We start from the raw sequence: 24320 nt of genomic DNA on the forward strand, positions 1-24320 counted from the left end.
AGATATAGATATAGATATATTAACAGCAATTTAAAGCAATATTTTATTGCTTGGGGGATAATTCTGTCAACCTGATCTATTGTTTAAAAAAATAAAAATAAAAAAATACTAAAAGCAAAGTGTGGACATTGCTGACCAATAATGGAAGTCCCTGTTTTACAAAATCTCTTTATGGAATGTTAAAAAAAAAATCTAGAAAACATTACATGGCCATGTGGAATTAAGCAGAATGTACAATTGGAGCTGGAACTTCAATTTTTTTATTCAATAAATATTGTCACATAAAACCTCAGAAAATATCCTAAGAGCAGAAACAGTTCAATGTACATATAATACAATATGAGCCCCCCTGTACAACATCAGAACCCTGAGATTAACAAGAAAATATTTCAAGATTTACAGCATTGTTTCCAAATTGACCTACATATGGAACACACTTTTTGTCCAGTATTCAATAGCATCTATCAGCATTCATGGCTTTGATACTTTGACTTAAAAACAAAATGGCTTTATTTTGTTGTACTGACAGCATAAAAGAAAAAAAGAGTTTACCTTAGAAAATCACCATTCTACATGTAAGTATTGTAAAATGGTATTACACACTAACTGGATATACAAGAGTCACATAGTCTTCATGTACCTTATAACTCTCCTCGATATAAGCCTGAGCACAGTGTAACATTAAGGAAGTACTGGTTTATAATTAATTGAAAAACACAATATCACTAGCACATCTCAGGACTCAGCTTGAGAGAAAAAAGCTAACTTTTTGATCAGAAAAATTTGTGAGGCCAACAGTTATCTTTTGAAGCTTTTTCTCTGCTAATTAAAGCTGCCTGACTCCATGAAGGTGCTAACAGACAACCCATGCAAGAACTCAAGTCAGAAAGTGCTCAAGTCCTGTTACTTTGCAGTCAAAAGAGAAAGTCCACTGCATCACAAAATGGAATCAGGTTTTTCCTGTACCTTTTTATGAGTACTAAAAGTGAACTTTTATAGTCATTATTCATGGCTTTTATCATCTCACTGAGTAAAAAGGAAATATGGCTGTAGTGTTGACTGGCTTTTCACAGTTGGTGAGCAGTTACTCAATCTTCCTCAGGGAACTTGAATTTAGCATAGACAATGAGCATGACTATGGACATTAAGACACACAGTGAACCGATCACAAGGTAGGCGATGCCTAAGAACTCGTTCTTTCCTCCCATCCAGGACACATTACTGAGCACCACCTTCTTTCTCCCCTCAAAGCTCATGACAGGATAGTCTGGGAGACAAAATGTCAAGGATACACAGCCAAAATTTAAACAAGCACAAAATAAAAGCAGACGCATCTTCACTTATGTCCTAAATATGTGAAACCGGAATAACCAATTGCTTTGAATAAAAATGTGATTTAGGCAAAGGCCCTAATAGGCTCCAGGAGCATAGCATTTAATCATGTGGATAGTTATTTGCCTAGTTTATTTACATATACCAGAAAATTTGCCTGGTGAAGTCTCCAACTTAAGGAACTCCTGAGTCACTGTGCCCTTGTCAAAACAGAACCACACCCAGCCGGTTGAACAAGTTAGACTGAGCAGCTGTTGTTGTAACATGACACAAAACATGAATAGTATTCAATAGCTGACCCTTTTACACAGACCTGAAGCTTCATATGTGAATTAAAAATTCCTACCAACACTAATCTTGTTCAAAGCATCCATTCTTCTGAATGATTATTATAGTATTAAGTATAATTTAACAGAAGTTGTACATTTTTGGGTTTGGCTTAGAGTTTTGTTGTGAGTTGAACCTTATTTACCTTAGCAAAGAAATACATGGCTTAAGCGGAACTGTTCATACCTCCCAATCACCATCCTGCAAATCATCACAGACTCTGAAACATGTGAAAAGGATACTGTAGGCAATTTCAAGGGAGTAGTTTCCAGCTGGCAGACCCTGTGCATAATCTCCTTCTGTGATTCGTCTGTACAGCTTTCTGAAATCGGGCAGAGCTGCTCTCCTCATCCAAACCAGGAAATCTTGATTGATGAAGCCGTTGTTAGAAGGGTCTGAGGTGTCCAACTCATAAGCAGGCCTGGGCCAAGCCGTTGGTTTCACGGTGCCTGAAAGTCAAACTTTGAGGGTAAGTTTTCAATCATAAAATTGGACAATTTTTCATTTAAATTCTGCAGAAAAACTACCATTGTATGCATTCTTTAGAGGTGTGATAGTTGGGTTCCTATATTTGATGTTATAATCTGTCCACCAAGCAATCCCCTTTCCATCGAATGGCACCTGCTTCCTTGCCCCTTTGACAATCTGAAACAGCTTGAAGGTGTCTTAACGAAAATAAAAAATCACAAAGATCAACATTTAAGCCTTGAAAACAAAATCAAATTTTTTTATTTTAAATGTCTCTGAATACCATTAAACATGCTGTTTGCTATTGCTCCACACGGTACAATAGGGTTGTTTTTGCTGTCATACCGGTAAGGGGAACATGTTTCACTGGGAGACTGCAAAAAAGACAACAAGAAAACATTTTTATTGTCAAGATAAATGGTCTTCCCAAGTTGATACTGTGTTTTTTCAATCGCCAAAATTTCTCGTGTTTGACCTCACCTTAAAGTAATCCAAGTCTCCATTTAACTGGTCATCATCTTTGGAAACACCATATTTTCTCTGGTTCTGGAAGTAGTTGGTCAAGCCATAATAAAAGAACACAGGGCCCTGTGGGAATTATGAAAGGACAGGAATAAATCCAAATGTTAGGGACAGGAGCTCAAATCTGCCAAAATGCTGTTTCTATGTGTGAATATGAAAAAATATAATGCAACCTCAAATAGACTGTCAATGTTGAAGTTCATTTTACAGACACAGTTCTTGGTACTTTGCTCAGAACACTTGAAGCAAGGTGAAGTTGGTTCAACGCCAGTGTAGTCAAGCTGTGCAGGGAAAAAAGCAAAGGTTATCATACATTATTGATAGGTACGACGACTCCACTGAGTGTTACTGACACCACAACTTTTTCAAATTAAGAGTAGGATATCACTTACAAGATGGGTAGTACAAAAGCAGATAGAATGGGATTAATGTTAGCAATATGGTGGTTTCTCTCACTTAACAGATTGCTGATCTGCTTGAGGCTTTGAGATACTTTCAATGTATTTCAAACAGTTTGGTTTCCCCTTTTTCTGTGCAGGTGACACCTGATCCCCAGAATAACCCAACTTATTTAATGTACAGAAGTCACAGTCATACCTCCAACACTTGGATGCTCTGAGAAGTGACAAAGAGAGCCACGCCGATGCCTATGAATGCCAGCCCAATCAAGACAAATCCTGGGATGACAATACCAGCAGAAAGCATTGGCTGCCATGCTGGAAGCCTCTGCTGTGTGTAGGCAGTGTTGTCTGGCCGGTTGGCCAACTCTTTCTCTTTCTTCACCATTTTCTTGATTCTGTTGAACAAATTTTTAATCAGCTCACCAGTTTGCACTTGCTTGCAGCATTTGCTTAACCTCACTCAAGTTTACTTTTTAGTAACCATTGCAAACACACAAAAGTATTCCTATCCTTGTAAGAATCCCTTATTACTACAGCTCTGATTGCGTTTCCACTTTACTTTGAACTTGTCAACTCCAATTTTGAGTCATTTTAGGACGGTCTAAGCTTCAAAGCTTAATGTACCTTCAATGGTACGCTCTTCACTACAAAGGCTATGCAATTCTAATCCCAAACCCGTTCTTTATACAGCAAACATAAAGTTATTTAGCAGCAACCCTTTCCCCCACACACAAATTAAGTTTGATAAAGTAAAAGGAAATACCTAGAGAAAGCGAATTACAACTAAACCTGTTTATTTAGTCTGAGTTTCGAGCGTTACTTACACGCAGCCGCCTCAAAATGGAGAAACACAGGATTCAACCGAACATTGGTATGCTTCCTCGAACATTAGGTGTGACGTTGAGACTCACCTACACCTGTCCCCCACCCCTCTCACAGACTGACGTCAGTTTGGTAGCAGAGCAGGGGATAGTGTCGTTCCTTCACAATGTATGAACTGATGATAAAAAGGAGGATTACATCCAAATGAGAACAATAAAACTAATCACAAAATCAAAGTATTCCCAGATGCGTGTTTTTATCATACCGTGAAACAAAAAAGGGGGAATACATCCAGCATTACAATCAGTCCAAGCCGTAGACTGTAGTCCAAGCCTCTTTTTGATTGACAGGTTGTTTGACCAATCACTTCACTGAGTGGCATTGGGTAACACATTCGATCCACCAATCACAAAGACGTTCATTGAAAGGAGAACTGCAACTGCACCGTCTTTGTGTTGACATCTTTGGAGGTTCAAGAGGTAACGTTTTCATTTTTCGATTTTTGGACGCCTGTTTATGTAAGATTAAACAGTGCTGCCTGAACATGGAATTGCCAAAAAATTTCACCATAAAGTCGGTCAATTGTGAGCAATTTTCTTGCGAAGCTGGCGCTTTCTTTTTCATTCGCACCTGCTGATGTGCCTCTGCTGTTGGTAGCTAGTTCTCATTGTTAGCGTAGTTAGCTAACATAGCACGGTTCTTCTGGAGATTTTACAATGAAATAAATTAAAATGGTGTTTAGATTCCAAAAGACTTCAGTGTGTCGTGTTTAGAAGTTACGTTATTAGAGGGTTTTATATATTTCTGTATGTGCTTTGAGCTGGCCACTGTCCGCGACACCACGAGCTAACGCAAGCTAACGGCCATAGCTCCAGCAGTTAACATGGTAGCTAGAGTCCAACGGTAATCTAGGAACTACTGACGGTCGGAGCAACACAGGTTCTTAGGGCTGTCTTGCTCCAGATACTAAGTGAAACGTCAGAATTTTTACTATTATACGTTAAACGCACGAGAGTTTTTCGATTGGGGTTTCGTTCATGGCCAACTTTTTACGTGCGACCTTTATAAAACAAGGGAGCAAACCGCACATTAAAACACAATAGAGATTCTTTTGTTACCTTTTTCTTGTTTTTAAAGCGTGTTCAGCGTTGTTTTGTGTATGAAATATTAAAGGCCAGATCAGTTGCCTTTCACGTAACCATATTTCTGGTTCTTTCTTCATCTCTTAGTGTTTGAATGGATATTACCAGGTGCACGGAGAAATGGGTAAAACAAGACAAGCTTACTGTAATCATGGAGCTCTCATTTCATGAATCATAACATTCACGCACAGTTAACGATTGACTTAAATCATCCAGTAATACATATGTAACATTTTGGGCGAAAGATCTCCTATGGTTTAATATCATGTGGTTGTTATTAGCCTGTGGTAGCAGGTGCATTCACCAACCCCAATGACAAAGTGACTTTAACTGCTAAAGTGACTATACGGTTTGAGCAGGAAAGGAATAGAGAAACCGGTCGGCTGGGATTATCTATGATTATTTTTGATGTGTAAGATGTTTTTTTATTTTTTGGAGGGAAGGGTTATCAAAATTGGACACAGATTGTTGATTTATTTATTTTTAGTGTTAGTGTGTGTGTTTGCTTTCAGCACGCACAACCCACAATTCATCATTTCATCTTATGAACATTAAGTATCAGTCATTTCACTGGATTGATTCTACCTTGGACCTCTGTATACTACATTTTGATCACTTTTCTGTCCCTCCTTTGTCCAGGAGAGGCCTCCAACATCTTCCATGATGCTGTCTAGCAAGAAGTCAGATGCTGGTTCCTCTTCCTCATCCTCGTCATCTTCTGCAGGAGCAGCAGGAGGTGATAGGGCCCCAGTTTCTGATGCCCAGACTGGTCCCTCAGCATCAGCTGCTGGCTCTATGGATGTGAAGAAGAAAGAAAGGTCATCCCCTAGTGGGGAGCCTGGTGGAGCTCCTTTGCCCCACCAAGGAGGCCCCGCGGGGGCAGACCAAGACTCTGCTGAAGTTCGCAGAACAAGTCGTCGCAAGCGAGCAAAAGTAAACATTTAAGGGTTCTGCTCCCCCCCTGCGCTGAGGGAGGAAAAGAAGCTGTCCAGATTTAAATTTTCATTGTTTTTGTAGCTTTCCCCAGGAAAAGATTTGACTGTTAAAGCAGCGTGGGAACACAGCCGCAAGTCACTTTGGGTCACGCTGGTTTTAATGATGCTTTTATTGTGCCTACCGTTGCAGGTGGAGTACCGCGAGATGGACGAAAGCCTGGCCAATCTATCGGAGGATGAATATTATTCAGAGGAGGAGAGGAATGCAAAGGCGGAGAAAGAAAGGAAGCAAGTCATTCCTCCTCCACCTCCTCCAGTAGAGGAGGAAAATGACAGTGAGCCAGAGGAACCATCTGGTGAGTCTGCAAGACCTACCATCAAAGCGATTGGAGGAAATTGCTTCATCATGATGGCTTTGCCTTTTTCTGCCTCAAGTTTTATCTTGTGTTTGATTCCAGTCCAGAGCTCTTATGACTTTTGTGATTTTGTTGTTTTTTAGGGGTAGAAGGAGCTGCTTTTCAGAGCCGTCTTCCCCATGACCGCATGACATCCCAGGAAGCGGCTTGCTTTCCTGACATCATAAGTGGACCACAGCAGACTCAGAAGGTTTTCCTTTACATTCGCAACCGTACGGTAAGTTCTTCTCGAAACATTTCATTATTAACACTTCGTAAAGATTGTTTTAAAGTATTGCTACATGTTGATTCTTTTTTATTGACCTTTATCAGCTCCAACTGTGGCTGGACAACCCTAAGATCCAGCTGACATTTGAAGCCACTGCACAGCAGCTTGAGGCTCCATACAACAGTAAAATATTTTTTTTCTCTTCTAGTTTTCTATTTTTGAATATTTTATGCAGCTAAACAGTTGAGAGACGTTTCATGTCTTCTTTCATCCTTTCAGGTGATGCAGTGCTGGTCCACAGGATACACAGCTACTTAGAAAGGCACGGTCTCATTAACTTCGGTGTTTACAAGAGAGTCAAGCCTTTACCAAGTGAGTTCACTTCTTTCATTGTACAAGTCAAACAAAATAAGCCACAATACAAATATTAATACAAGACACCTTTGGTCAAGCTGTTAATCTGACAATGATCCCTCCCTTTCTTCACATTACAGCAAAGAAGACTGGAAAGGTTATAGTCATTGGTGGAGGTGTGTCTGGTTTAGCTGCAGCCAGGCAGCTGCAGAGCTTTGGGATGGATGTTACAGTATTGGAGGCAAGGGTAAGTTAGTGAGACTGTTGCCAACCTATTTACATACTTTGTGCAATGTGGTTAGCAACCGTTCAACTGTTTGCATGCTCTTAATCCTCGGTGGAAAATGAGATTATCAAAACCAAAATTGTTTAGTTCTAAGTGCTAAGTCACAGCATCCATAGTTGGGTCAGTTTTTCCTGTGAGAGCACCAATCCATTTACAGCACAAGACCAAGACTATGACAGTACAGCGGTCAGTAACTCTGAATAAATACATTAAATCATCCCTTTATATCCCGCAAATTGTTGTCTTGAACAAAGAAAAGTGGTGATGAAAAACTAATCTGGTTTTTACTGAAGCGTATTGCATTCACTTGAATAAAAAAAAAAATTAACTCAGGTTTTTCAGAGTAATTTATTCTTCGATTTGTTTTTTGTGGTAATTAATTTTGTTTTTCTGATGAATATTCTTTTATTATTTTGTTTTTTGTTATAAATTTTTCTGTTTTTCGTGGTCATTTTTCCTCCTGTTTTTAGGAGTAATTTTTTTTTCCTGAAGTATCGAGCTTCTTCGAAATCGGGAGTGTCTGCAGGTTGGAGGTTCTCACGGGATTTCGATTAGCTCGATACTTCAGGAAAAAAAATTACTCCTAAAAACAGGAGGAAAAAAATTACTCTTAAAAACAGAAAAAATTATAACAAAAAACAAACCAATAAAAAATATTAATCAGAAAAACAAAATTAATTACCACAAAAAAACAAACCGAAGACTAAATTACTCTGTAAAACCTCAGTTGTTTTTTTTTTTCTTCAAGTGAATGCAATACGCTTCCGTAGGTTTTTCATTAATTTGCTCCAAAAATAAATGCACGTCTCAGCAAGAGCCTCGTCTTTACAACAGTGACGGTGAAGATGCTTATGGGAAATTGTCTTCCTCTCGAAAAGACACTACAGACTATGGCCTAATGTGTTGCAGCAATTAACCAAACCAAAAGTCCTCATAGAGTCTTTTTATAACCAATTAAGGCCCCAAACCTGACTTTTGTCGTTTGTATAAATATTGTGTGGAAAAAAGCTTAACTTCATTTCCTCATGTAGGACCGAGTTGGAGGCAGGGTGGCCACATTCAGGAAGGGGAACTATGTTGCTGATCTGGGAGCCATGGTGGTGACAGGACTAGGTAAGATCCACTCTCAGTATTTTCTGTTCCTGCATGTGTACATTTGAACTTTATACAAAGTCAGCCTATTGTTTTGTTGAAAGTTGAGCAGTTACAAAGATCAACCTGTGGAGGGTAGTGGTGTTCTCGTTTTGTAACCCTGTGTGTCTGCGTGTCTTGTCAGGAGGGAATCCCATGGCAGTGATCAGTAAGCAGGTTAACATGGAGCTTGCCAAAATCAAACAGAAGTGTCCTCTGTATGAAGCCAACGGCCAAGCTGTGAGTGCAGTAAAATGTTTTTCAACAGTAAACTTTATTTCTTTTCTGACTTTTTCTGCTTTTTTGGTTCATTCAAGTTCACAAACATATAACTTAAAACTATCCAGCACAGGGGTGTAGCTGCAGCTGCATTGGATATTAGTTTCTAAATTTGATTTAAAAAAAAAACAGGACCTTGTGTTGTTTACTTCCTTTAACAGTAGATGTTTATGGATTCACAACAGTTCCGTCTTGGCGTAGAAGCCCTCTGTGCCTGGGGTTTATAGCTATTCTTAAAGTCTGTTGTTGTCCTGGAGTAGTAATCTGGCTTTCCGTGAGCCACAAAAACACATTGATCGTGGACTCATTTAGCTGCTCACCCTTGCGTGTCATCAACAACAGCTCCAGTTCCTTCTGACAACAGACTGTAAGAGAAAGCAGATATAACCTTAATGTAATTAACTTTTGAAACAAACAGTGTTTTCACTCTCATTTGTTTGCTCCATCAAGTGGCAGCAACAGTAGTAGGATGTTTAGGTTCATGTTCAGGCCACTGAATTAGAGTCTCTTTAAAGCATCAACATCATGTGTAAATGGTTTTCTCCGCTGCAGGAAAGGCCTAATCAGTCGTAATATGTTTCACTTTTGTGCAAACCTGTTTGAGGTTAAAGTTATAATGACTAAATTTGTTTTCTCTCCTGTCTTCTCAACGCCGTCCTTTCTCTTTTTCTGGTGAACCTCTGAAGGGCGAAAGGTGCACAAGCGTACGTATCATTTATGCCTCTTCTGCTGATATTAAAAAATTATTCAAAATGCCGCAAACATCCAATTTTAGTGAAACTCTGCTCTGAGTTTCTGTGACTTCAGCTCTGGTATAGTTTAGCAGGATCTTCCTACTGATTATATTTCTTTAGATTTGATTATTAGTTTGACTGACAATCAAGTATCCTTGTTGTGTATGCGTGTTGCGTGTGTCCAGGTGCCAAAAGAAAAGGATGAAATGGTGGAGCAAGAGTTCAACAGATTGCTGGAGGCCACGTCCTACCTCAGCCACCAGCTGGACTTCAACTTCCTCAACAACAAACCTGTTTCTCTGGGACAGGCTCTGGAAGTGGTCATACAGTAAGTGTGGTGGACAGTACCAAAGTTCAGACACAGGAAGTGTTTTCTGCACGTGTATCAAGAGAAGGGATGTATACAGATGAGCAGAATCCCACTAATCCGAATCTTGTGTGCAGACTGCAGGAGAAGCATGTGAAAGATGAGCAGATCGAACACTGGAAGAAGATTGTGAAGACACAAGAAGATCTTAGGGATCTTCTTAACAAGGTGAGCAGAATATGAGCAATTAGCAGCCTTGTCCAACAAAACTGCAGATCTCTGCGTTACCTCATCACTACGGTTGAGTTCACAGGCATGATTTTTTTTAGATTTCTATTTCTGCAGTGTATCAACTCTTAAAAGAAAGACTCACACTTTTAAATTAAGCACCAATGTTAGGTTTACTTTTATCAACAGCCTTAGTTTTAATCATGTAAGTCACTCTGGTCGGTGTTCTTGACCTTCTGTTTCCCGTTCCTTTTCTGTTAGGGATAGAAATCTTAAAACCTCTCTTTTTCATTTCCTTTTTTGTAGATGGTGACCACCAAGGAGCGTGTTAAGGAGCTCCACCAGCAGTACAAAGAGGCCAGTGAGGTCAAACCACCCAGAGATATCACAGCTGAGTTCCTGGTGAAGAGCAAGCACCGCGACCTCACCGCACTCTGCAAAGTGAGTAGCTTAGCAAGTCAGAAATCATCCAAAGATTGAATACGACAGTACACACATCTCAACACACTGACCAAACCCTGATTCTATCGCAGAACTTGATGACTTTCTTGAATATTTGTGAGGAAAGAATCCAGGGCTTCAGTTATTTAGCCTGCCGGTCAGAAGGTTGTGACCACATTAAATGTCGGACATTAACTTTTTCTTGTTTCTGCAGGATGATGAAAAGCTTACGATGAAGCCAAATTATGAGATGAAGATTTAAATATTTTATATTCTACGAGGTCAGGTTTGATGTCTCACAGAGCTTAATGCTTGTAATCCAAGTAAACCAGACAGGCTGTGTTTAAGTGGTTTAATGCCTCTGTGGGATGTATTATTAGAGTGAATGCTCCGTTTTATTTTTGGTGCCAATAAATCACCTCCACTGCTGCGACGTGTGTATTTTAGAAGGAGGCTTTAGTTGGTTTAAACACAGCTGGTGTCTGAACTGGAATCGTCTGCTACCCATCCGCTCTCTTGGAAACCACTTCAAGGCTTTGAATCACGGTCTGATTGTCTTTATGTCTGCGGATGTTCACACACGCTTTCAGCAAGGCAGAATGGCATGTGTGACTACACCGTGTAACAGGATTTTAAGGCCCGTAAAGAGACGGAATCTTTTTTTTGCCAGGATATTTCCTCGCACTCTTTCCATTTTTAGGATTTTCCCACGTCAGATGGCTCGCCTGAAGGCATCATTAGGACGTTTAATGCTCAGCTGTGTGTCCTGAGGTTGTACACAGTAGGTGGTATTACCAGACTGTCGTTGTTGCTTCTTTGCGGTGAACTGATGAACAGGTTGAGTCAGCCCTTTCTGTCAAGACTGCTTGTCCTTTCCACATGACCTGAAACCCTCTGGGTGTGTACCTTGAATACACAAGCACACACACACACACGCAAGCATAAATGAAAAAAACATCAACAGCTCATCATATACCAACTTCTAACTAAACATTATTTTCAATTAACATCAACGAGTTACGGTTGATACTTAATTATGTAACAAAAAACTCTCTTGGCATTAATTTTAGACATGACTTCAGTATTGATGTTTTTTTTCTGTCTGATTCGTCTCTGTACAGGAGTATGACGAGCTGGTGGAGATGCAGGTGAAGCTGGAGGAGAAGCTGCAAGAGCTGGAGGCAAATCCTCCCAGGTAACTCTACTGTTAAAAAGAGGAAGCAGCGACTTGTTGTGTTTGAATCAATCTCTCTGTCACTTCTTCTTTTAATTTTTCTGATCTGGAGACATCAAGCTTGAGTAAATGTCAGGTTGTTGTCGAGATTATGTAAAAAAAAAATTCCATGAAGCCCTGCAGCAATTACAAACAAACATTTAACAGAGTGTCCTGTTTTTTTAATCATTTGGGTTCAAATACGCAAGTACGAGCTAAACTTGAGTCTACCCAGATTTTGCATGAGTAAACTTGTCCCATCTCTGTTCCGTGTCTGTCAGCATACATCACCTTATCACCTTCTTCCCCTTTTTTCTCACAGTGATGTTTACTTGTCATCGCGGGATCGGCAGATCCTAGACTGGCACTTTGCCAACTTGGAGTTTGCCAACGCTACACCCCTTTCCACCCTTTCTCTCAAGCATTGGGATCAGGTATATACATGTACCCGTCTGACACTCGTCTTTCATTTCAAAGAGCCTGAGGCGTCTCCCATTCTCATGCGCTACATCTCTCCTCGGGGAGGTCACTGTCATACTGGGCTGATGATTATTCTTTCCTCTGCAGGATGATGACTTTGAGTTCACCGGCAGCCACCTTACAGTAAGAAACGGTTACTCCTGTGTTCCTGTGGCCCTGGCAGAAGGTTTGGACATCAAACTGAACACAGCAGTGCGACAGGTTCGGTACACAGCTTCAGGTATGTTTGTGAAGTCAAAAGCTCCTTCTGAGGTCATAATTGCACTTTTTTCCAGCAATTGTTTTCACGGATGCTTGTGCAATGAATGTTTTCCAGGCTGCGAGGTGATTGCAGTCAACACTCGCTCTCAGACTCAGACCTTCATATACAAGTGTGACGCCGTGCTGTGCACCCTACCTCTCGGCGTGTTGAAGCAGCAGCCCCCTGCAGTGCAGTTTGTCCCCCCGCTGCCCGAGTGGAAGACGTCTGCTATACAGAGAATGGGCTTCGGCAACCTGAACAAGGTTTTTTTTTAAATACTCACATGTTGCTTCATTCCTTTGTCTTAAACTGATTCTCCAAATGACAGGAGTTCATACAGGTTTCAGTAGAGTCTAGTTTTTAGGGGTAGAGATTCTAACAAAGCCGCCACGTTTTCAAATCAGACTTCAGGTCAGGTCTTAAATCATGCATTGTGTTTTCAGCAGGAGCGATGATTCAGTTCTTTAGGGAGAAAGCCTGCTGCAGTGTCCCTATGCTAGAGAGATGACCTTGAAAATAGAGAGCTAAACTATTCAGGTTTAGTTGTCTCTTCTTTCTGTGCTTTGAGCACATCACCTCATCCTGCGTCACTCCTGAACCTCCACTTCTTGCAGCCTCCCTGTTATGCCTAGATCATCCATGGCAGAGTGCTTTATCTTCTAATTCTGCTGCAGCACAGAGCAGAGTGCTGCATTATTATGCAATCTGAGCTGCTCCTCGCCCTGTGCAGCCAGCAGAGGGTGTTGTAAGCCTCACACAGTCATAGCTGTGGGGTAGTGGCAGTAAAGATGAACTTCACATACAGTTGAGTGTTCATAAAGATAAGAACATTCACTGATTGATTTTGTTTGTGTGTGTTTCTCTCTGTCTGTAGGTGGTGTTGTGCTTCGACCGTGTCTTCTGGGATCCTAGTGTCAACCTGTTCGGTCACGTCGGCTCCACCACAGCCAGTCGGGGTGAACTCTTCCTTTTCTGGAACCTCTACAAAGGTGAAAAGCAATCTCTTTAAGTGTTTTTTCTGTTGTGATTAATGAGTGGATTCACAGAAATGTCTTTTTTGACCTCTTTTGCACATTGGTCATTGTAACAAATTACCACCCTGGTCTTTTCAGCCCCAATTTTACTCGCTCTGATGGCCGGAGAGGCTGCTGGCATAATGGAGAACATCAGCGATGATGTAATCGTCGGACGCTGCCTGGCCATTCTGAAAGGAATATTTGGAAGTAGTGCTGTTCCACAGGTAAGATACTCACTGATTAACTTTTAAAAAATGTATTATACATCAGAGTTCAATGTTATTTTTGTCCAAATTTCTTTACATAAACCTGAATCAACAAACCTACTTTCTCCCCTACTAGATATCATGATATCTAGTTAATATGACCCTGCAAAAACTGAAATCTAAGCCAGTTGTTTTGTTTTTAGTAAAAACAGTCTTAAAAGACTTAATATGAGCCACATTCACCACATAAATCCAGACAATGTCTTATGTAAAGATATTAAAAGACAAAAAAGATGCCTAAATCACTTTAACAAGTAAAAGAAATCCGTCAATGGAGTAACAAACTATTTGCCAGTCAAGTTTCGTGAAATCAGGAAAATGTCTTGAAACAAGAAATGTAATAAGTCTCTATTTTTTTAAATTAGCAGATTTTACTCTTAGTGTCATTTTTTTCTTCTTATTTTAATGAGACATTATTCTTAGATTTTTCTGGTAAATGTGGTGCATATTTAGTGTAATTTATTCAAACCAAAAATAAGAGATGAACACTTTGTTTTAAGTCTATGCCGTGGACTTGTCTGGCAGTTTTGCACTAATACATCTTCATTTGTTTGTTTGGTACAATAAAGTACTTGTGGCTTTTTTTTCCCCCCCAAGCTCCATCGTTAGTTTTCTCTCTTGGTTTTTCCACCACTTTATGTGGAATGTCAAATCCGTTCCTGAATTGACCCCCGTAACCAGCACGACTCAACACGGCGAGCACATGTGAAAGGCTGGCTTCACATCCAAACCACCCATCATTATAAATCATTTGCCTCTGGTTTCAAATGGGACAAAATCACACGCGTGGAGGCCAGCGTATGGAGCTGTGTGCCGTCCAGCTGTTTACAGGTCCCTCAAATATCACCATGGAATTTCCTAAAAGTTTGTGTTGTTGTTTGTTGTCATGGCAGCCAAAGGAAACTGTGGTCACACGTTGGCGCGCAGACCCGTGGGCGAGGGGATCTTACTCGTATGTTGCCGCAGGTTCTTCTGGGAATGACTACGACCTGATGGCACAGCCCATCACACCTGGCCCTGCGATACCAGGGGCCTCTCAGGTAAACAGGAACATGTTGAAAGATACACTTTGTGTTGTTTTTGTGTTTGTGTGTGTGTGGGAAAGTGAGGCAGAGAGGGCACGCTAGCCTGACCACAAAATTGAACTAAACCGAAGCAGAGCACTTTACTTTGTACACAGATGTTTTTTTTTTCTTTGCTCTTGTTTGATTGATTCCAACAAATCATAATTATGCACTGACTGATGAGTTATCCCATTTAAAACCACGTTATTTTTTTTCCCTCAGCTTCATGTCTTGTTTCTTTTCCCTTTAATTCCCTGTCAGGAGAGTCAAACAGTCAAAGTTCTGCTCTTTTCTTTTTTTCCTTTTAGCCCGTCCCTCGTCTTTTCTTCTCTGGGGAGCACACCATCAGAAACTACCCTGCCACAGTTCACGGCGCCCTCCTCAGCGGACTTCGCGAAGCTGGACGCATCGCCGATCAGTTCCTGGGTGCTATGTACACACTCCCCCGACAGGCCACGCCCACAGCCGCCAGCAACCCTCCTCAGGCCCAACCTACCCCTAGCGTGTGAAAATGACTCTTGTGGTTCCTGCACTGTGTGACCAATCACAGCATCATTGAAAAGTTTACCCATGAACTGTTATTTCTATGAATGAGGATCTTGAAAGTCCCACATGTAACGTAGCATTGTTGCCTTGTAACTGACATCTTGGGACTTTGAGTTTTATGGGAAGGTGACTTTCCTCAGTTTAGCTCTTTAGACTTAAAAAAGGGAGCGATAGTCACTGATGGTGAATAAATCCCAGTTTTGTTACATTATGATGTGCTGACTTATCAAAAGCTTCTCCTAGTCTTAACAGAACACAAACGGCATTTCAGTTCCAGGAAGGACTCACTGTTTTCTAGTTTATGTAGAGTATGCTTGCAAAACCAAACATCTATTTATGTGCCCCTGTTTGAAAACTTAATCTTTACATAATCTGGAGCCAGATCTCACATCAGAAAGATGAAGCTCCAGAGCCTCAACCCTCTAAAATTGATGTGTTTATCTAAGCTAAAGGCATTTCCCTCTGGTGTCTTTTTGGAGGCCTGGTCTTGTTTGTCTTAAGGTTTAAAAACATCGCTATGTACGGTAGCTGTTTGCCTCTGGAGTTTTCTTTCTTTCATTTAGGTTGCAGAGTGTAGTAAGAAAAAAATGTAAGTATTAAAAGTAACAAAAGACAGCTATGTTGAAAGAATTGTGAATGTTTTGTTGCAATAGCAGTTTTAAGTATTTTATTCATTGCAAACTTTTTTATATTGACAGTTTTTGTTATTAAAAGAAGACAGAAATGATGTCTTGAATTGGTGTGTCTCCTCTTTCAAATAGCACAAGATAAGTGGACCTTTCTGCTTGTACATGCATGTATGAATGTTACATGGCTGCTTGTCTCATGACCCACCAGTGACCCTCTTTTATTGAAGGTTTGGCTGCCTCCCAGAGTGAGTCTGGTTCTGTGTGTGCGTGATAGAGAGATGAGGGTCCCTGGCAGCAGCTCCACGTAGTGGGGGACCTGATGAATGAGGGGGGAGAATTAAGATGGTCTACAAGCCTTTCTGTGTAGCTGTATTTCAGGGCACAGTGCCACCCTGTTTCACTGCTCTGCTCAGCATCACAGGCCCTGTTTTCCCCCAGAGATGTGGTTATTATTACCCTGACCAAAGGAGATGTTTGATGTAACAACAGTAATTTGAGCAGGGGTTTGGACAGCAGCACTTTGCTATTTTCACCTCCCAGTGAAAACCAGAAGCTCAGAGCTGTGTGTGACTGTTGACTGGCGATGTTATTTTCATAATAGCCGTAGGCCCACATCCACTGATTACTTGATGGAGAGACATAAAAGATGTGGTGGGGAGTTTGAATTCTTTGGATGAGAGACCTCAGCATGCCTGAGCACATCTGATGTGATTCAGAGGTGTGGGGTGGAATGTTCACTCAGAGGTACAAACACCTCCTGTGTACTGTGTGTGTTTTTGATATGACCCATAATTATCAGTTAACCGATGAATCCAAGAGTTACACAACTTAAAGACCGTTCTCTATTTGTTAAAGAGAAGGGATTGTGCTTTTTGGAATAATAAAAAACAAAATCAAAAATTTCAAATAATAAAGAGCTTTGGACAGACCTTGGTGTTTGAGGCTCACCCCTTAAATGTGTTGTGACCCAGTTAGGAGATCTGTAAGCAACAGACTTGTCATTTCAGCAAGTTTCTCCAAAAGATTGAAGGTTGCATAATGCATCGTTTTCAACAGTTTACTCAGAGATTTAAACATTTGTGAATGGATTAAGTTCCTGAAAATTTTGGGATGTTTGTCAATTTTCCTTTGTTCTGTTGCTTAAACATGTTCTAGAAACATCACGTAAATAATGTGAAGATTCAGGAACTTTATAAATACTAATGGGGTATTCCTTTAGACTTAATTTTCCTGATCTTTTATCAGGGTGCCTGGGATCAGAAACATTCCCAGAAACCTGAGGAAAGTTTTTTTTTTTTTTTTTTTACCAATGATTTCTTTTGTCATTTTCCTGGAATCATGAAAATATTTAGAAACTGATCAAAATTTGAGAATATTTCTTGATATTCATTGGGGGGAAAAAAACTAAAAGATTTAAGATTTTTCTCTGAAATGGCTACAAGAGTTATCATTGACATTTCTCAGACTTTTACTTTAATTTTTGTGAAATTTTCTTGAAAAATTCAGGAAATTGTGGGATATTTACAGAATTTTTCGAAAAGAAAAAAAAAAACATTTTCAAAAAATACTCCTGGAAATTTTGTGTAAACTTTTGAGGGAAGTTTTAAAAAACTTAATAAACTTTGAAAAGCTGGAAACTTTTTCAGATTTTCCTGAAAACTGTCTGTATTTCTCCTGGAATTTTTTGGAAATACCCATAGAAAACTTCCAGGGTTTTTCCAGGAATCTGCTAGTCCATATCCTAGAGCTTAAAGGAGAATTCCTAAAAAGTTCATTGAAATCCCCAAGGAATATTGTGAGTTAGCAGAAAGGTAGAGGTACAGTAGTGCAAAAACCTTTACCAAATATATTTGAAATACTTCACAAGAAAGATTTAAAGGAAGCGAAGGAGTAAAATTGAGTTGTTGGAATAATACGAGGTCCTCTGTGTGAGGCTTTAACATCTTAAAGAATACCTTCCTTTCAAATTTGAGAGCAGGCTTCTTTAAAGTCACTTGTTCTCATCTGGGACAATTAAGACTGTCCGCTTTATTGCTCTCCACTTCCAAATAAAAGCATACAGGTGAATTCAACCAGTTCAACACGTTCAGGCTTGTTCTCGTGTTCCTTTAAATGTTTCCTGGGAAATGCAGGGAAGCACCGCACAGCTTGATGTTAAGTGGCTAGGTGTGTTTGAAGGGTGCACAGACAATAAAAACAAGGATCAGATAGAGAGGATGGTAGATTTAAATGAAAAAGTCAGGTTGATTTGTCTTGTATGTGAGTTGCAGGATCATTCACAGTAAACTTCAGGAATTGCAGTGCTGGCGTTCACAAACTCTTTTAACAGTGAAGCCAAGGAGCTGAATGTGCTGACTTCACATTCCACAACAGCTTGTGGTTTTCCTCTCTATACCTGACCAATTTGCCTCATTTGTCTTCCTGTTTATTTTGCATAGCATCAGCTGCTGCTCTCCTGCTCGAATCAGGACACACACAGAAAAAAAAAAAAAAAACGAAACACACACACACGGTGTACTGCTAAGAAATTAAAACCGGCTAAGCTAGTTGGGCAAAAAGCACAGGTGAGAATTAACACACATAGACACGGGATTGAAGATGGAGGCGTGTTACAAACAGGTTGGTTTTATTTTTATTGGAATACATATGGTTTGGCTGTACAGTTGGCAGCTTCAAGAGACCTACATGCAGAGTGCGCCAGCCACAGAAAGGTTAAAACATGCACAATGAATTAAGTCTAAAACAGAAGAAGAAGAAGAAGAAGAAAAAAAAAACTCCCCACACAGCTCTTGCTGACACACTGAGAAGCAAAAATAAACCATAAACCCTTTTGATCTGCTTTCCTTACAGTTTTATGTTTGACACTTCTGTCCGTCTCCTTTGCACACAAAATAAACTCTCAGTGATAAAAACAAAAACATTAATGGGCCTGAATTTCTTGAATCTGTGCATGTATGTGTGTAAGACAGATGAGATCCAGTTATTTGCCAATGCCTGCTGGATGATTCCTATTAGATTATTTGTGTGCGTTTATAAATAGATATGTATGTACACTCATATTTCCGGGGGGCCTGCAAATGTCTTTCTTTGGCAGTACTTACAAACACACAGCACGGAAGATGTACAAACCCTGAATTTACGAGCGAGGAAGAACAGAGCAGTGACAAGGCCGGAGCACCGAGCGGTCCCCGGTAAAAACAGCACACCACATGTTGAACCGCTCAGCGCTCCAGACCTGCTCACTTCAGTTAAAGAAAAAAAAAAACAAAAAAAAAAACGCACATAGCTCTCATTCTTCAGTGACGATGACACAACCTTACTCTCTGATCTGTGTGTGCGATCGCCGTGTCACCAGGTTGTGAGAATTGTCATGCATTAAAAGAACAAACACAAAAATACAGGAAGAAGAACTCTCCAGGAGTGTAAGAACAACAAGGAAGATACGATATCTGGCAAAAAAAACGTCATTCTTAAAATCAAGATGGACAAATACTTAATATATTTCATAATAAGGCCCACTTTACAAAATTACAAGAGTTTCTTAAATAAAATCTATTCAATATAGCTTCCAAAATAAGACATCTTTTGTTTAACAAAGAAATTAGAACAAATATAGGCAGTAAACAAAAAAAAAGAATAAGAGAAAGTCTAAATTTTCATTTCCCTCTGATTTCAGCACAGACAGGGAATCCACACTCGTGCCGTCTCCGACTGTAAACTAGAAATACTGTGGAATGATTTTGGCACAGTGTTTGAAGAAGGCTGATACGCAGGTACGACATGGTGCCATACCGTGTTAAAATGCTGAAACATGAGCCAATTTCTCAACAAGATGATTGTTCAATACTCTAATTTGGCTGGTGGAAGAATACTTGACATATCTGACTGTGATACATTCAAACACAGATAAAACACATCTCTGGGGCAAAAGAAAGGAAACTTTTTGACAGAAAGGGGACCAGGGCGGCATTAGTCGTTTGAGGTCTTAAAGTTAAGTGCTGGTTAAGTGCAGATTACAGCCTCTGACACCCAATGACACCATGACCCCAGCCTTACAATGGGGGCCTTTGAGAATAAGAGCGGCTGCCCCAGAACCTGCCACTCCAATCTCCACTAAGCACGCTCCAGCTCTACTTTACAATACGCAAAACAACGACTCATAAACGAAGGAGGATTTCTGAAAGCTGGTGCAGTCTCCTTCATGCAACAATTTCTTGTCCTGGAGGGAACTTCTGACATTTATAGTCTACCCGAGCAGCTCACATTCACTTCTGATTTAAACCAATAACTCAGGGAGAAGAGGAGCCAATGAAAACTCTGACATGGATCTTTAAAGCCCGAAAAAACTCACAGAAGACCTGAAACCTGTAAAGTCCTCACTTAGGTCCCAGATGCCCACTTATTACATTCCACAATATCATATCACAACTTAAAATTACCAATAAAACCGATTTCATGTGGGTTTGGAGCCCCAATCATGTACAGACAGAAGCCTCAGCATGTAGCAGACATTGGAGTGGGGTTTCAGTGAACAGAGCGGACATGCAGGCTGGTGTTACTATGCTTTGGGGCTTTGTAAGGAAGGAAAGCAGCATACACAGCAGAAGATGGAGTCCCATCTTTGCTCTTTGAAGCCAATCACCAGGAGGGAAGTCCTCTGATGTGTCATAAAAGCTACAGTTTCCAGTAGCTGAGGACCCCAACCCAAGCGCTCCCCCACAGAGAGGGCTGAGATCGAGATCTGCTGCTGCGAGGACGGGTGAAACCGTACCACTGTCACCGTGGTAGAGTTCCAGTTCTTTTCTGGTGAGGGGGAAACAGGTGGTACAAAGAGTCAGCGAGGGAAAGGTTGCAGAGGGCGTACATGTTCGCACTTGCATCACCAAGCAGCTATATACAGAAATCAGACCTACAGTGATGTCACCCTCAGATATATCCCGGCTCTGCAAGCCAACTCTGACAAACACACGTGCACATTTGTCATTCAGCGCCCCCTCACGCTGGGATCCGCAGCAGCTTGTGACACCCCGACTGACATGTGGAGCTTTCAATCCAGAGCCTTCGCTGACATATTAATAACAACACACAGGCATACCGATGGACAACCACACCACGTGTTTCTCTGGCAGCATGGGCGCAGGCAGAGCTGGACATCTGATACGGCCTGGTCTGTTTTAATTATCCCTAAAGTGGACATCGCTGCCAAGCTGTATGTAGAAGCCCTGAGTCAAGATGTAGGACAGGATTAGACGCAGCCCTGACCTCTGGCCTTTCAAGCTTCCGAGGGAGCTGCCCATCACTTTCTGGTGACAGGCCCCTGGTCTCCAATAAAACAAAACCTTCTGAACCAACAACATGCATCACTGCTGTTTAGGACTTTTCCTTTAGGATATCCCAGGAAGACAGAGGAACAGAAAAGAGAGGACTAAAAGGAAAATTGGAATCTGTTGAAAGGATGAGAGATTGAAGGGAAGATGACATTCCCTTTTGGTAAATAACAAGAGTGGCAGTAGAAACAATCATAGAGAAAGCACAGAAAGCCTTGGCGTGAGCGCTGAGCGCTCTGAACAGTATGTCTGGTCTGTTTTTGCTCAATCATAAAGCCAGCAGCGGCCGTGAAGAGGCCACATGGCAATCCTTTCTGCTCCGCTGACAGACAAATCCAAAGGACATTGCTTTTTGGGCGGTGTGGCCTATATTTCTTAAAAGACTGCTTTGAAGTCAGGTCCGAAACAATCTCAGGGAGCCTTGTTTTGACATCCCTTGAAGAAACCCTAAAATACTTTTACAACTTTCCACTCAACAATCCTCCAAGTGTCAAAAATATAAAAAAACTGAGCCTCACAGCTACTCCTGAATGTTGTTTATCGGCACAGAAAAGAATACGATGTGACTGTTTTCTTTTGTTTTTTGGGGGGAACGATGTACTTCTCTTACAGCATGTAAAGGCACAGAAGAACTTTCCAGAAAGTGGTAATAGTAACGAAAACATGATGAAAATGTGTTAAGTTTGGACACATTAATACACAGCCATCACTTCACATCTAAAGACATTGTTAGACGTTTCATGGAGGGACAGATTATTGACAGCATATAATCTGCTTGCAAACAAAAAAAAGAGACAAGCCCTGCCTCCTGACAGAGCTTTTCACAATAAAAGACCCAGAACATAAACTGAGATGGATAAATATAACAGCAAACTGAGAAATGTACTGAAACTGATTCCCACAAACGTCTGACTGGAAACAACATTTGAAATCTACAACAGCTGAGGAACCAGAGTGACACGGCGCTCCTCGAGTCCACAGGTTGACACAGTTTTGTTGCAGACAGAACGCGGTCACGGTGAATGGGTGCACGGAGCGATCAAGCAGTCGGTTGTTCTCGGCTGCATTCAAGAGGAACATTCACAGGAAGTTTAGTTTGCCTGTCATACTGCGGTAAATCTTGTGTGTCAGATCTCGAATCCAGCAGGAGTCCGTTGAAAGACTCAAATGTTACAGAGAAGTTTGACTTAAATGAGGTTTCTTTCACAGATATGCACCATTTGCCTCAGTGAAAACACAGTCTTCTATTACTGGCCACCACTGAATCAGTTTTTTACGGCACCCCCTTTGTTGCAGTAGGCCCTGTCCACGACAAGCTGATATGATGTAACAAAAATAATACACCTCTATAGAAATAACAAATGGAGATAAAATGAGACGATTCGCACGGCGAACCCAGTCACACACTGGCTGGACTGTCACTTCTTTGTGGTTTGAAGTCTCGTGTTTTCCAATGAACGGCTGGTATGTACACAGCATTTACAGCAGCACTGAAGAGATGTCCTCCTGCCAGGCCAGGCCAGGGTTTGCTGGTAAAATGAAGTCCACTCTGCTATGGCTCTCTAAACACACACACGTATGGACGACTGCAGTGGCTGCGAAACAAAGCACCATGAAAATTGTAGCATGATTCAAGGTTATAAACCATCCTCTTTCCTCCATCCCAGAATTCTTCTGGATCTGAATGTGTCTTGCATTTCATTGCTCTTTTTTAAGTCGTGGTACGGTTGATGACACAGAACAGGAAGCAAATTACAAGAATTACAACACATGTGTCAGAAATCTTAAATAATGACTGTCACTTCAAATGTAGCACTTTGTGTGTCTGCTCCTTTAAAGCAAACAACCAGCAGTACTTTGAGCAAACTTCATGCTGAGTCAGAGTCTTTCAAGTGCTTTTTCATTCATTACTTTAAAACATGCAAATGTTTGCTTAAAGTCGCAGACACCAAGGTGGGTCCAGTTTGAAGATGCATGCCAGAAATAACAGGTATCACTGAAAAATAAACCGTGATGCAAAATTTTGCATATTGGTGCATGGGTATGTTTAGCTTTGTGTAAATATGTGAAGGAAAACCTGACTGCCAAAGCAAATAAGTGCTTTGTGAAAGAAAAAATGAAGGTGTTAGCAAATGGTAATTTGCTTCCTGTTTTTGGTCATGTTTAAATTAAAGATCTTTAGTTTATGAGGAGTTCTGCCCTGTAAGGCTTTTTCAACACCCTACTGATGTTAGGTGAAGACTGGGTTGCTGTTTTTAACGGTGTTTAAGTATTGATACGCTAAAATTCTGAGATCCAGCTCATCTGAGACAGACTTTCTCATCCCTTGAGTCCTGCTTCCTCGTACTCGTATTGAACCCTCTGTGGCACGCAGGAAAGTCTGCAGCCATCCCTCTGCATGCCAGCCTCTCCCTTGTCAAGTTTTCGGGATTACATTATAATACATCCAACACAAGAAGCAGAAGAGGATACACGGGCTGGTGAGGTGACTTCCAAAAACACTGTACAGGCACTGTCTTTCCATTAATGCCTCTTTGGGGACAGAGAAAGTTCCGGATAGGAAGAGCTGTTCACGTCTCAGGGTCGGGGTAAGGATGTCTGCGGTTTGTTGTTGTTCTATACGGCTGCAGTTTTTTCTTTTCTTTGCTTGTTTTAAAAGCAGTAGATGTTGACTTTTGGAGATGATGAAGCCACTAGCTGATGGGAGACGGATGCCTGGCCCTCTTTGTGCCACAGAGAGCTGAGCTGAGTGCTGTTAAGAAAAACATGAAGAGAAAAACATATTTCATACTTGAATCTGACACAACTATTCATCTCTTTAAGAGGTGTGATTAGTCTGCAATTTTCAGAATATCTTTTAGAAAGTGAGCCAAGAAGAAAAAGGCAATTTAGCGCTTATTAGTGTAGAAATACATAAACAGTTAACTGGTACAAATCCAATCAAAATCTGAGAGAAAAATTCCTTTCAGTCAGTCCACATGAGCAGAGCATAAAAAATATGATATCAGCAACTGTTCAGTGTAAGTTTCCAGTAATAACTGAAAATGAATCAATATTTACTCTGAAACTAAGATAATTTGAGTAAAAACACAGTTATTTCCAAGAAGCTGCTAAAGAAACATGATAACGTTTAGAAATTTGGCATTAACAGTGTTTTTTCACAGCTCGTCCACAGTCCAGTTCACCTGGAATAGCCTGGTCAGTA

The 24320-nt window shown here is 40.7% G+C and overlaps 3 protein-coding genes across 8 annotated transcripts in view; 1 reads left to right on the forward strand and 2 right to left on the reverse strand.

Moving 5' to 3' along the window:
* Positions 1 to 913: 913 nt before the first annotated feature.
* tmem30b (transmembrane protein 30B) lies at positions 914 to 4214 on the reverse strand. Of its 2 annotated transcripts, none has more exons than XM_074692127.1 (9): positions 4138 to 4214; positions 3962 to 4047; positions 3247 to 3445; positions 2823 to 2930; positions 2608 to 2715; positions 2411 to 2501; positions 2187 to 2324; positions 1902 to 2108; positions 914 to 1267 (listed from the first exon to the last, which is right to left on the reverse strand). In XM_074692127.1, the coding sequence occupies exons 3-9, from the start codon at positions 3433 to 3435 to the stop codon at positions 1089 to 1091; spliced, it is 1020 nt and encodes a 339-aa protein (XP_074548228.1). In that variant the 5' UTR covers positions 3436 to 3445; positions 3962 to 4047; positions 4138 to 4214; the 3' UTR covers positions 914 to 1088. The 2 variants fall into 2 exon arrangements, with proteins under 2 accessions (XP_074548228.1, XP_074548227.1); XM_074692126.1 differs by having other exon boundaries at positions 3875 to 4047.
* A 79-nt stretch (positions 4215 to 4293) lies between these two features.
* On the forward strand, positions 4294 to 15499 carry kdm1a (lysine (K)-specific demethylase 1a). Of its 5 annotated transcripts, none has more exons than XM_074692308.1 (22): positions 4294 to 4351; positions 5102 to 5138; positions 5654 to 5947; positions 6137 to 6305; positions 6449 to 6582; positions 6678 to 6756; positions 6853 to 6945; positions 7068 to 7174; positions 8245 to 8326; positions 8490 to 8584; positions 9310 to 9327; positions 9543 to 9685; positions 9802 to 9892; positions 10199 to 10333; positions 11455 to 11528; positions 11869 to 11980; positions 12114 to 12246; positions 12343 to 12530; positions 13142 to 13256; positions 13380 to 13507; positions 14443 to 14589; positions 14922 to 15499. In XM_074692308.1, the coding sequence occupies exons 2-22, from the start codon at positions 5109 to 5111 to the stop codon at positions 15120 to 15122; spliced, it is 2568 nt and encodes an 855-aa protein (XP_074548409.1). In that variant the 5' UTR covers positions 4294 to 4351; positions 5102 to 5108; the 3' UTR covers positions 15123 to 15499. The 5 variants fall into 5 exon arrangements, with proteins under 5 accessions (XP_074548409.1, XP_074548411.1, XP_074548413.1 ...); XM_074692310.1 differs by having other exon boundaries at positions 6140 to 6305; XM_074692312.1 differs by lacking the exon at positions 5102 to 5138 and having other exon boundaries at positions 4299 to 4351.
* A 2896-nt stretch (positions 15500 to 18395) lies between these two features.
* luzp1 (leucine zipper protein 1) overlaps positions 18396 to 24320 on the reverse strand; it is a 56445-nt gene continuing 50520 nt past the window's right edge. The window contains exon 8 of the mRNA XM_074691868.1: positions 18396 to 23867. The gene's annotated coding sequence lies outside the window, so the exon portion shown is untranslated. The remainder of the gene's footprint in view (positions 23868 to 24320) is intronic.

The sequence above is a fragment of the Halichoeres trimaculatus genome, unplaced genomic scaffold, assembly GCF_033239565.1.
Source record: "Halichoeres trimaculatus isolate MK-OKI-2021-1 unplaced genomic scaffold, fHalTri1.1 fHalTri1_scaffold_17, whole genome shotgun sequence".
Lineage (NCBI taxonomy): Eukaryota > Metazoa > Chordata > Actinopteri > Labriformes > Labridae > Halichoeres > Halichoeres trimaculatus.

Bases quoted from the DNA above. Each gene is read 5' to 3' on its own strand.
- tmem30b (XM_074692127.1), bottom strand. From the start codon at position 3,435: ATGGTGAAGAAAGAGAAAGAGTTGGCCAACCGGCCAGACAACACTGCC. The intron at 2,716-2,822 runs GTTGCATTATAT...TAATTCCCACAG, and splicing joins ACATTGACAGTCTATTTGAG to GGCCCTGTGTTCTTTTATTA. The intron at 1,268-1,901 runs GTATCCTTTTCA...TTTGTCTCCCAG, and splicing joins CTCCCTTGAAATTGCCTACA to ACTATCCTGTCATGAGCTTT.
- kdm1a (XM_074692308.1), top strand. From the start codon at position 5,109: ATGGATATTACCAGGTGCACGGAGAAATGG. The intron at 7,175-8,244 runs GTAAGTTAGTGA...TTCCTCATGTAG, and splicing joins TTACAGTATTGGAGGCAAGG to GACCGAGTTGGAGGCAGGGT. The intron at 13,508-14,442 runs GTAAGATACTCA...TTGTCATGGCAG, and splicing joins GAAGTAGTGCTGTTCCACAG to CCAAAGGAAACTGTGGTCAC.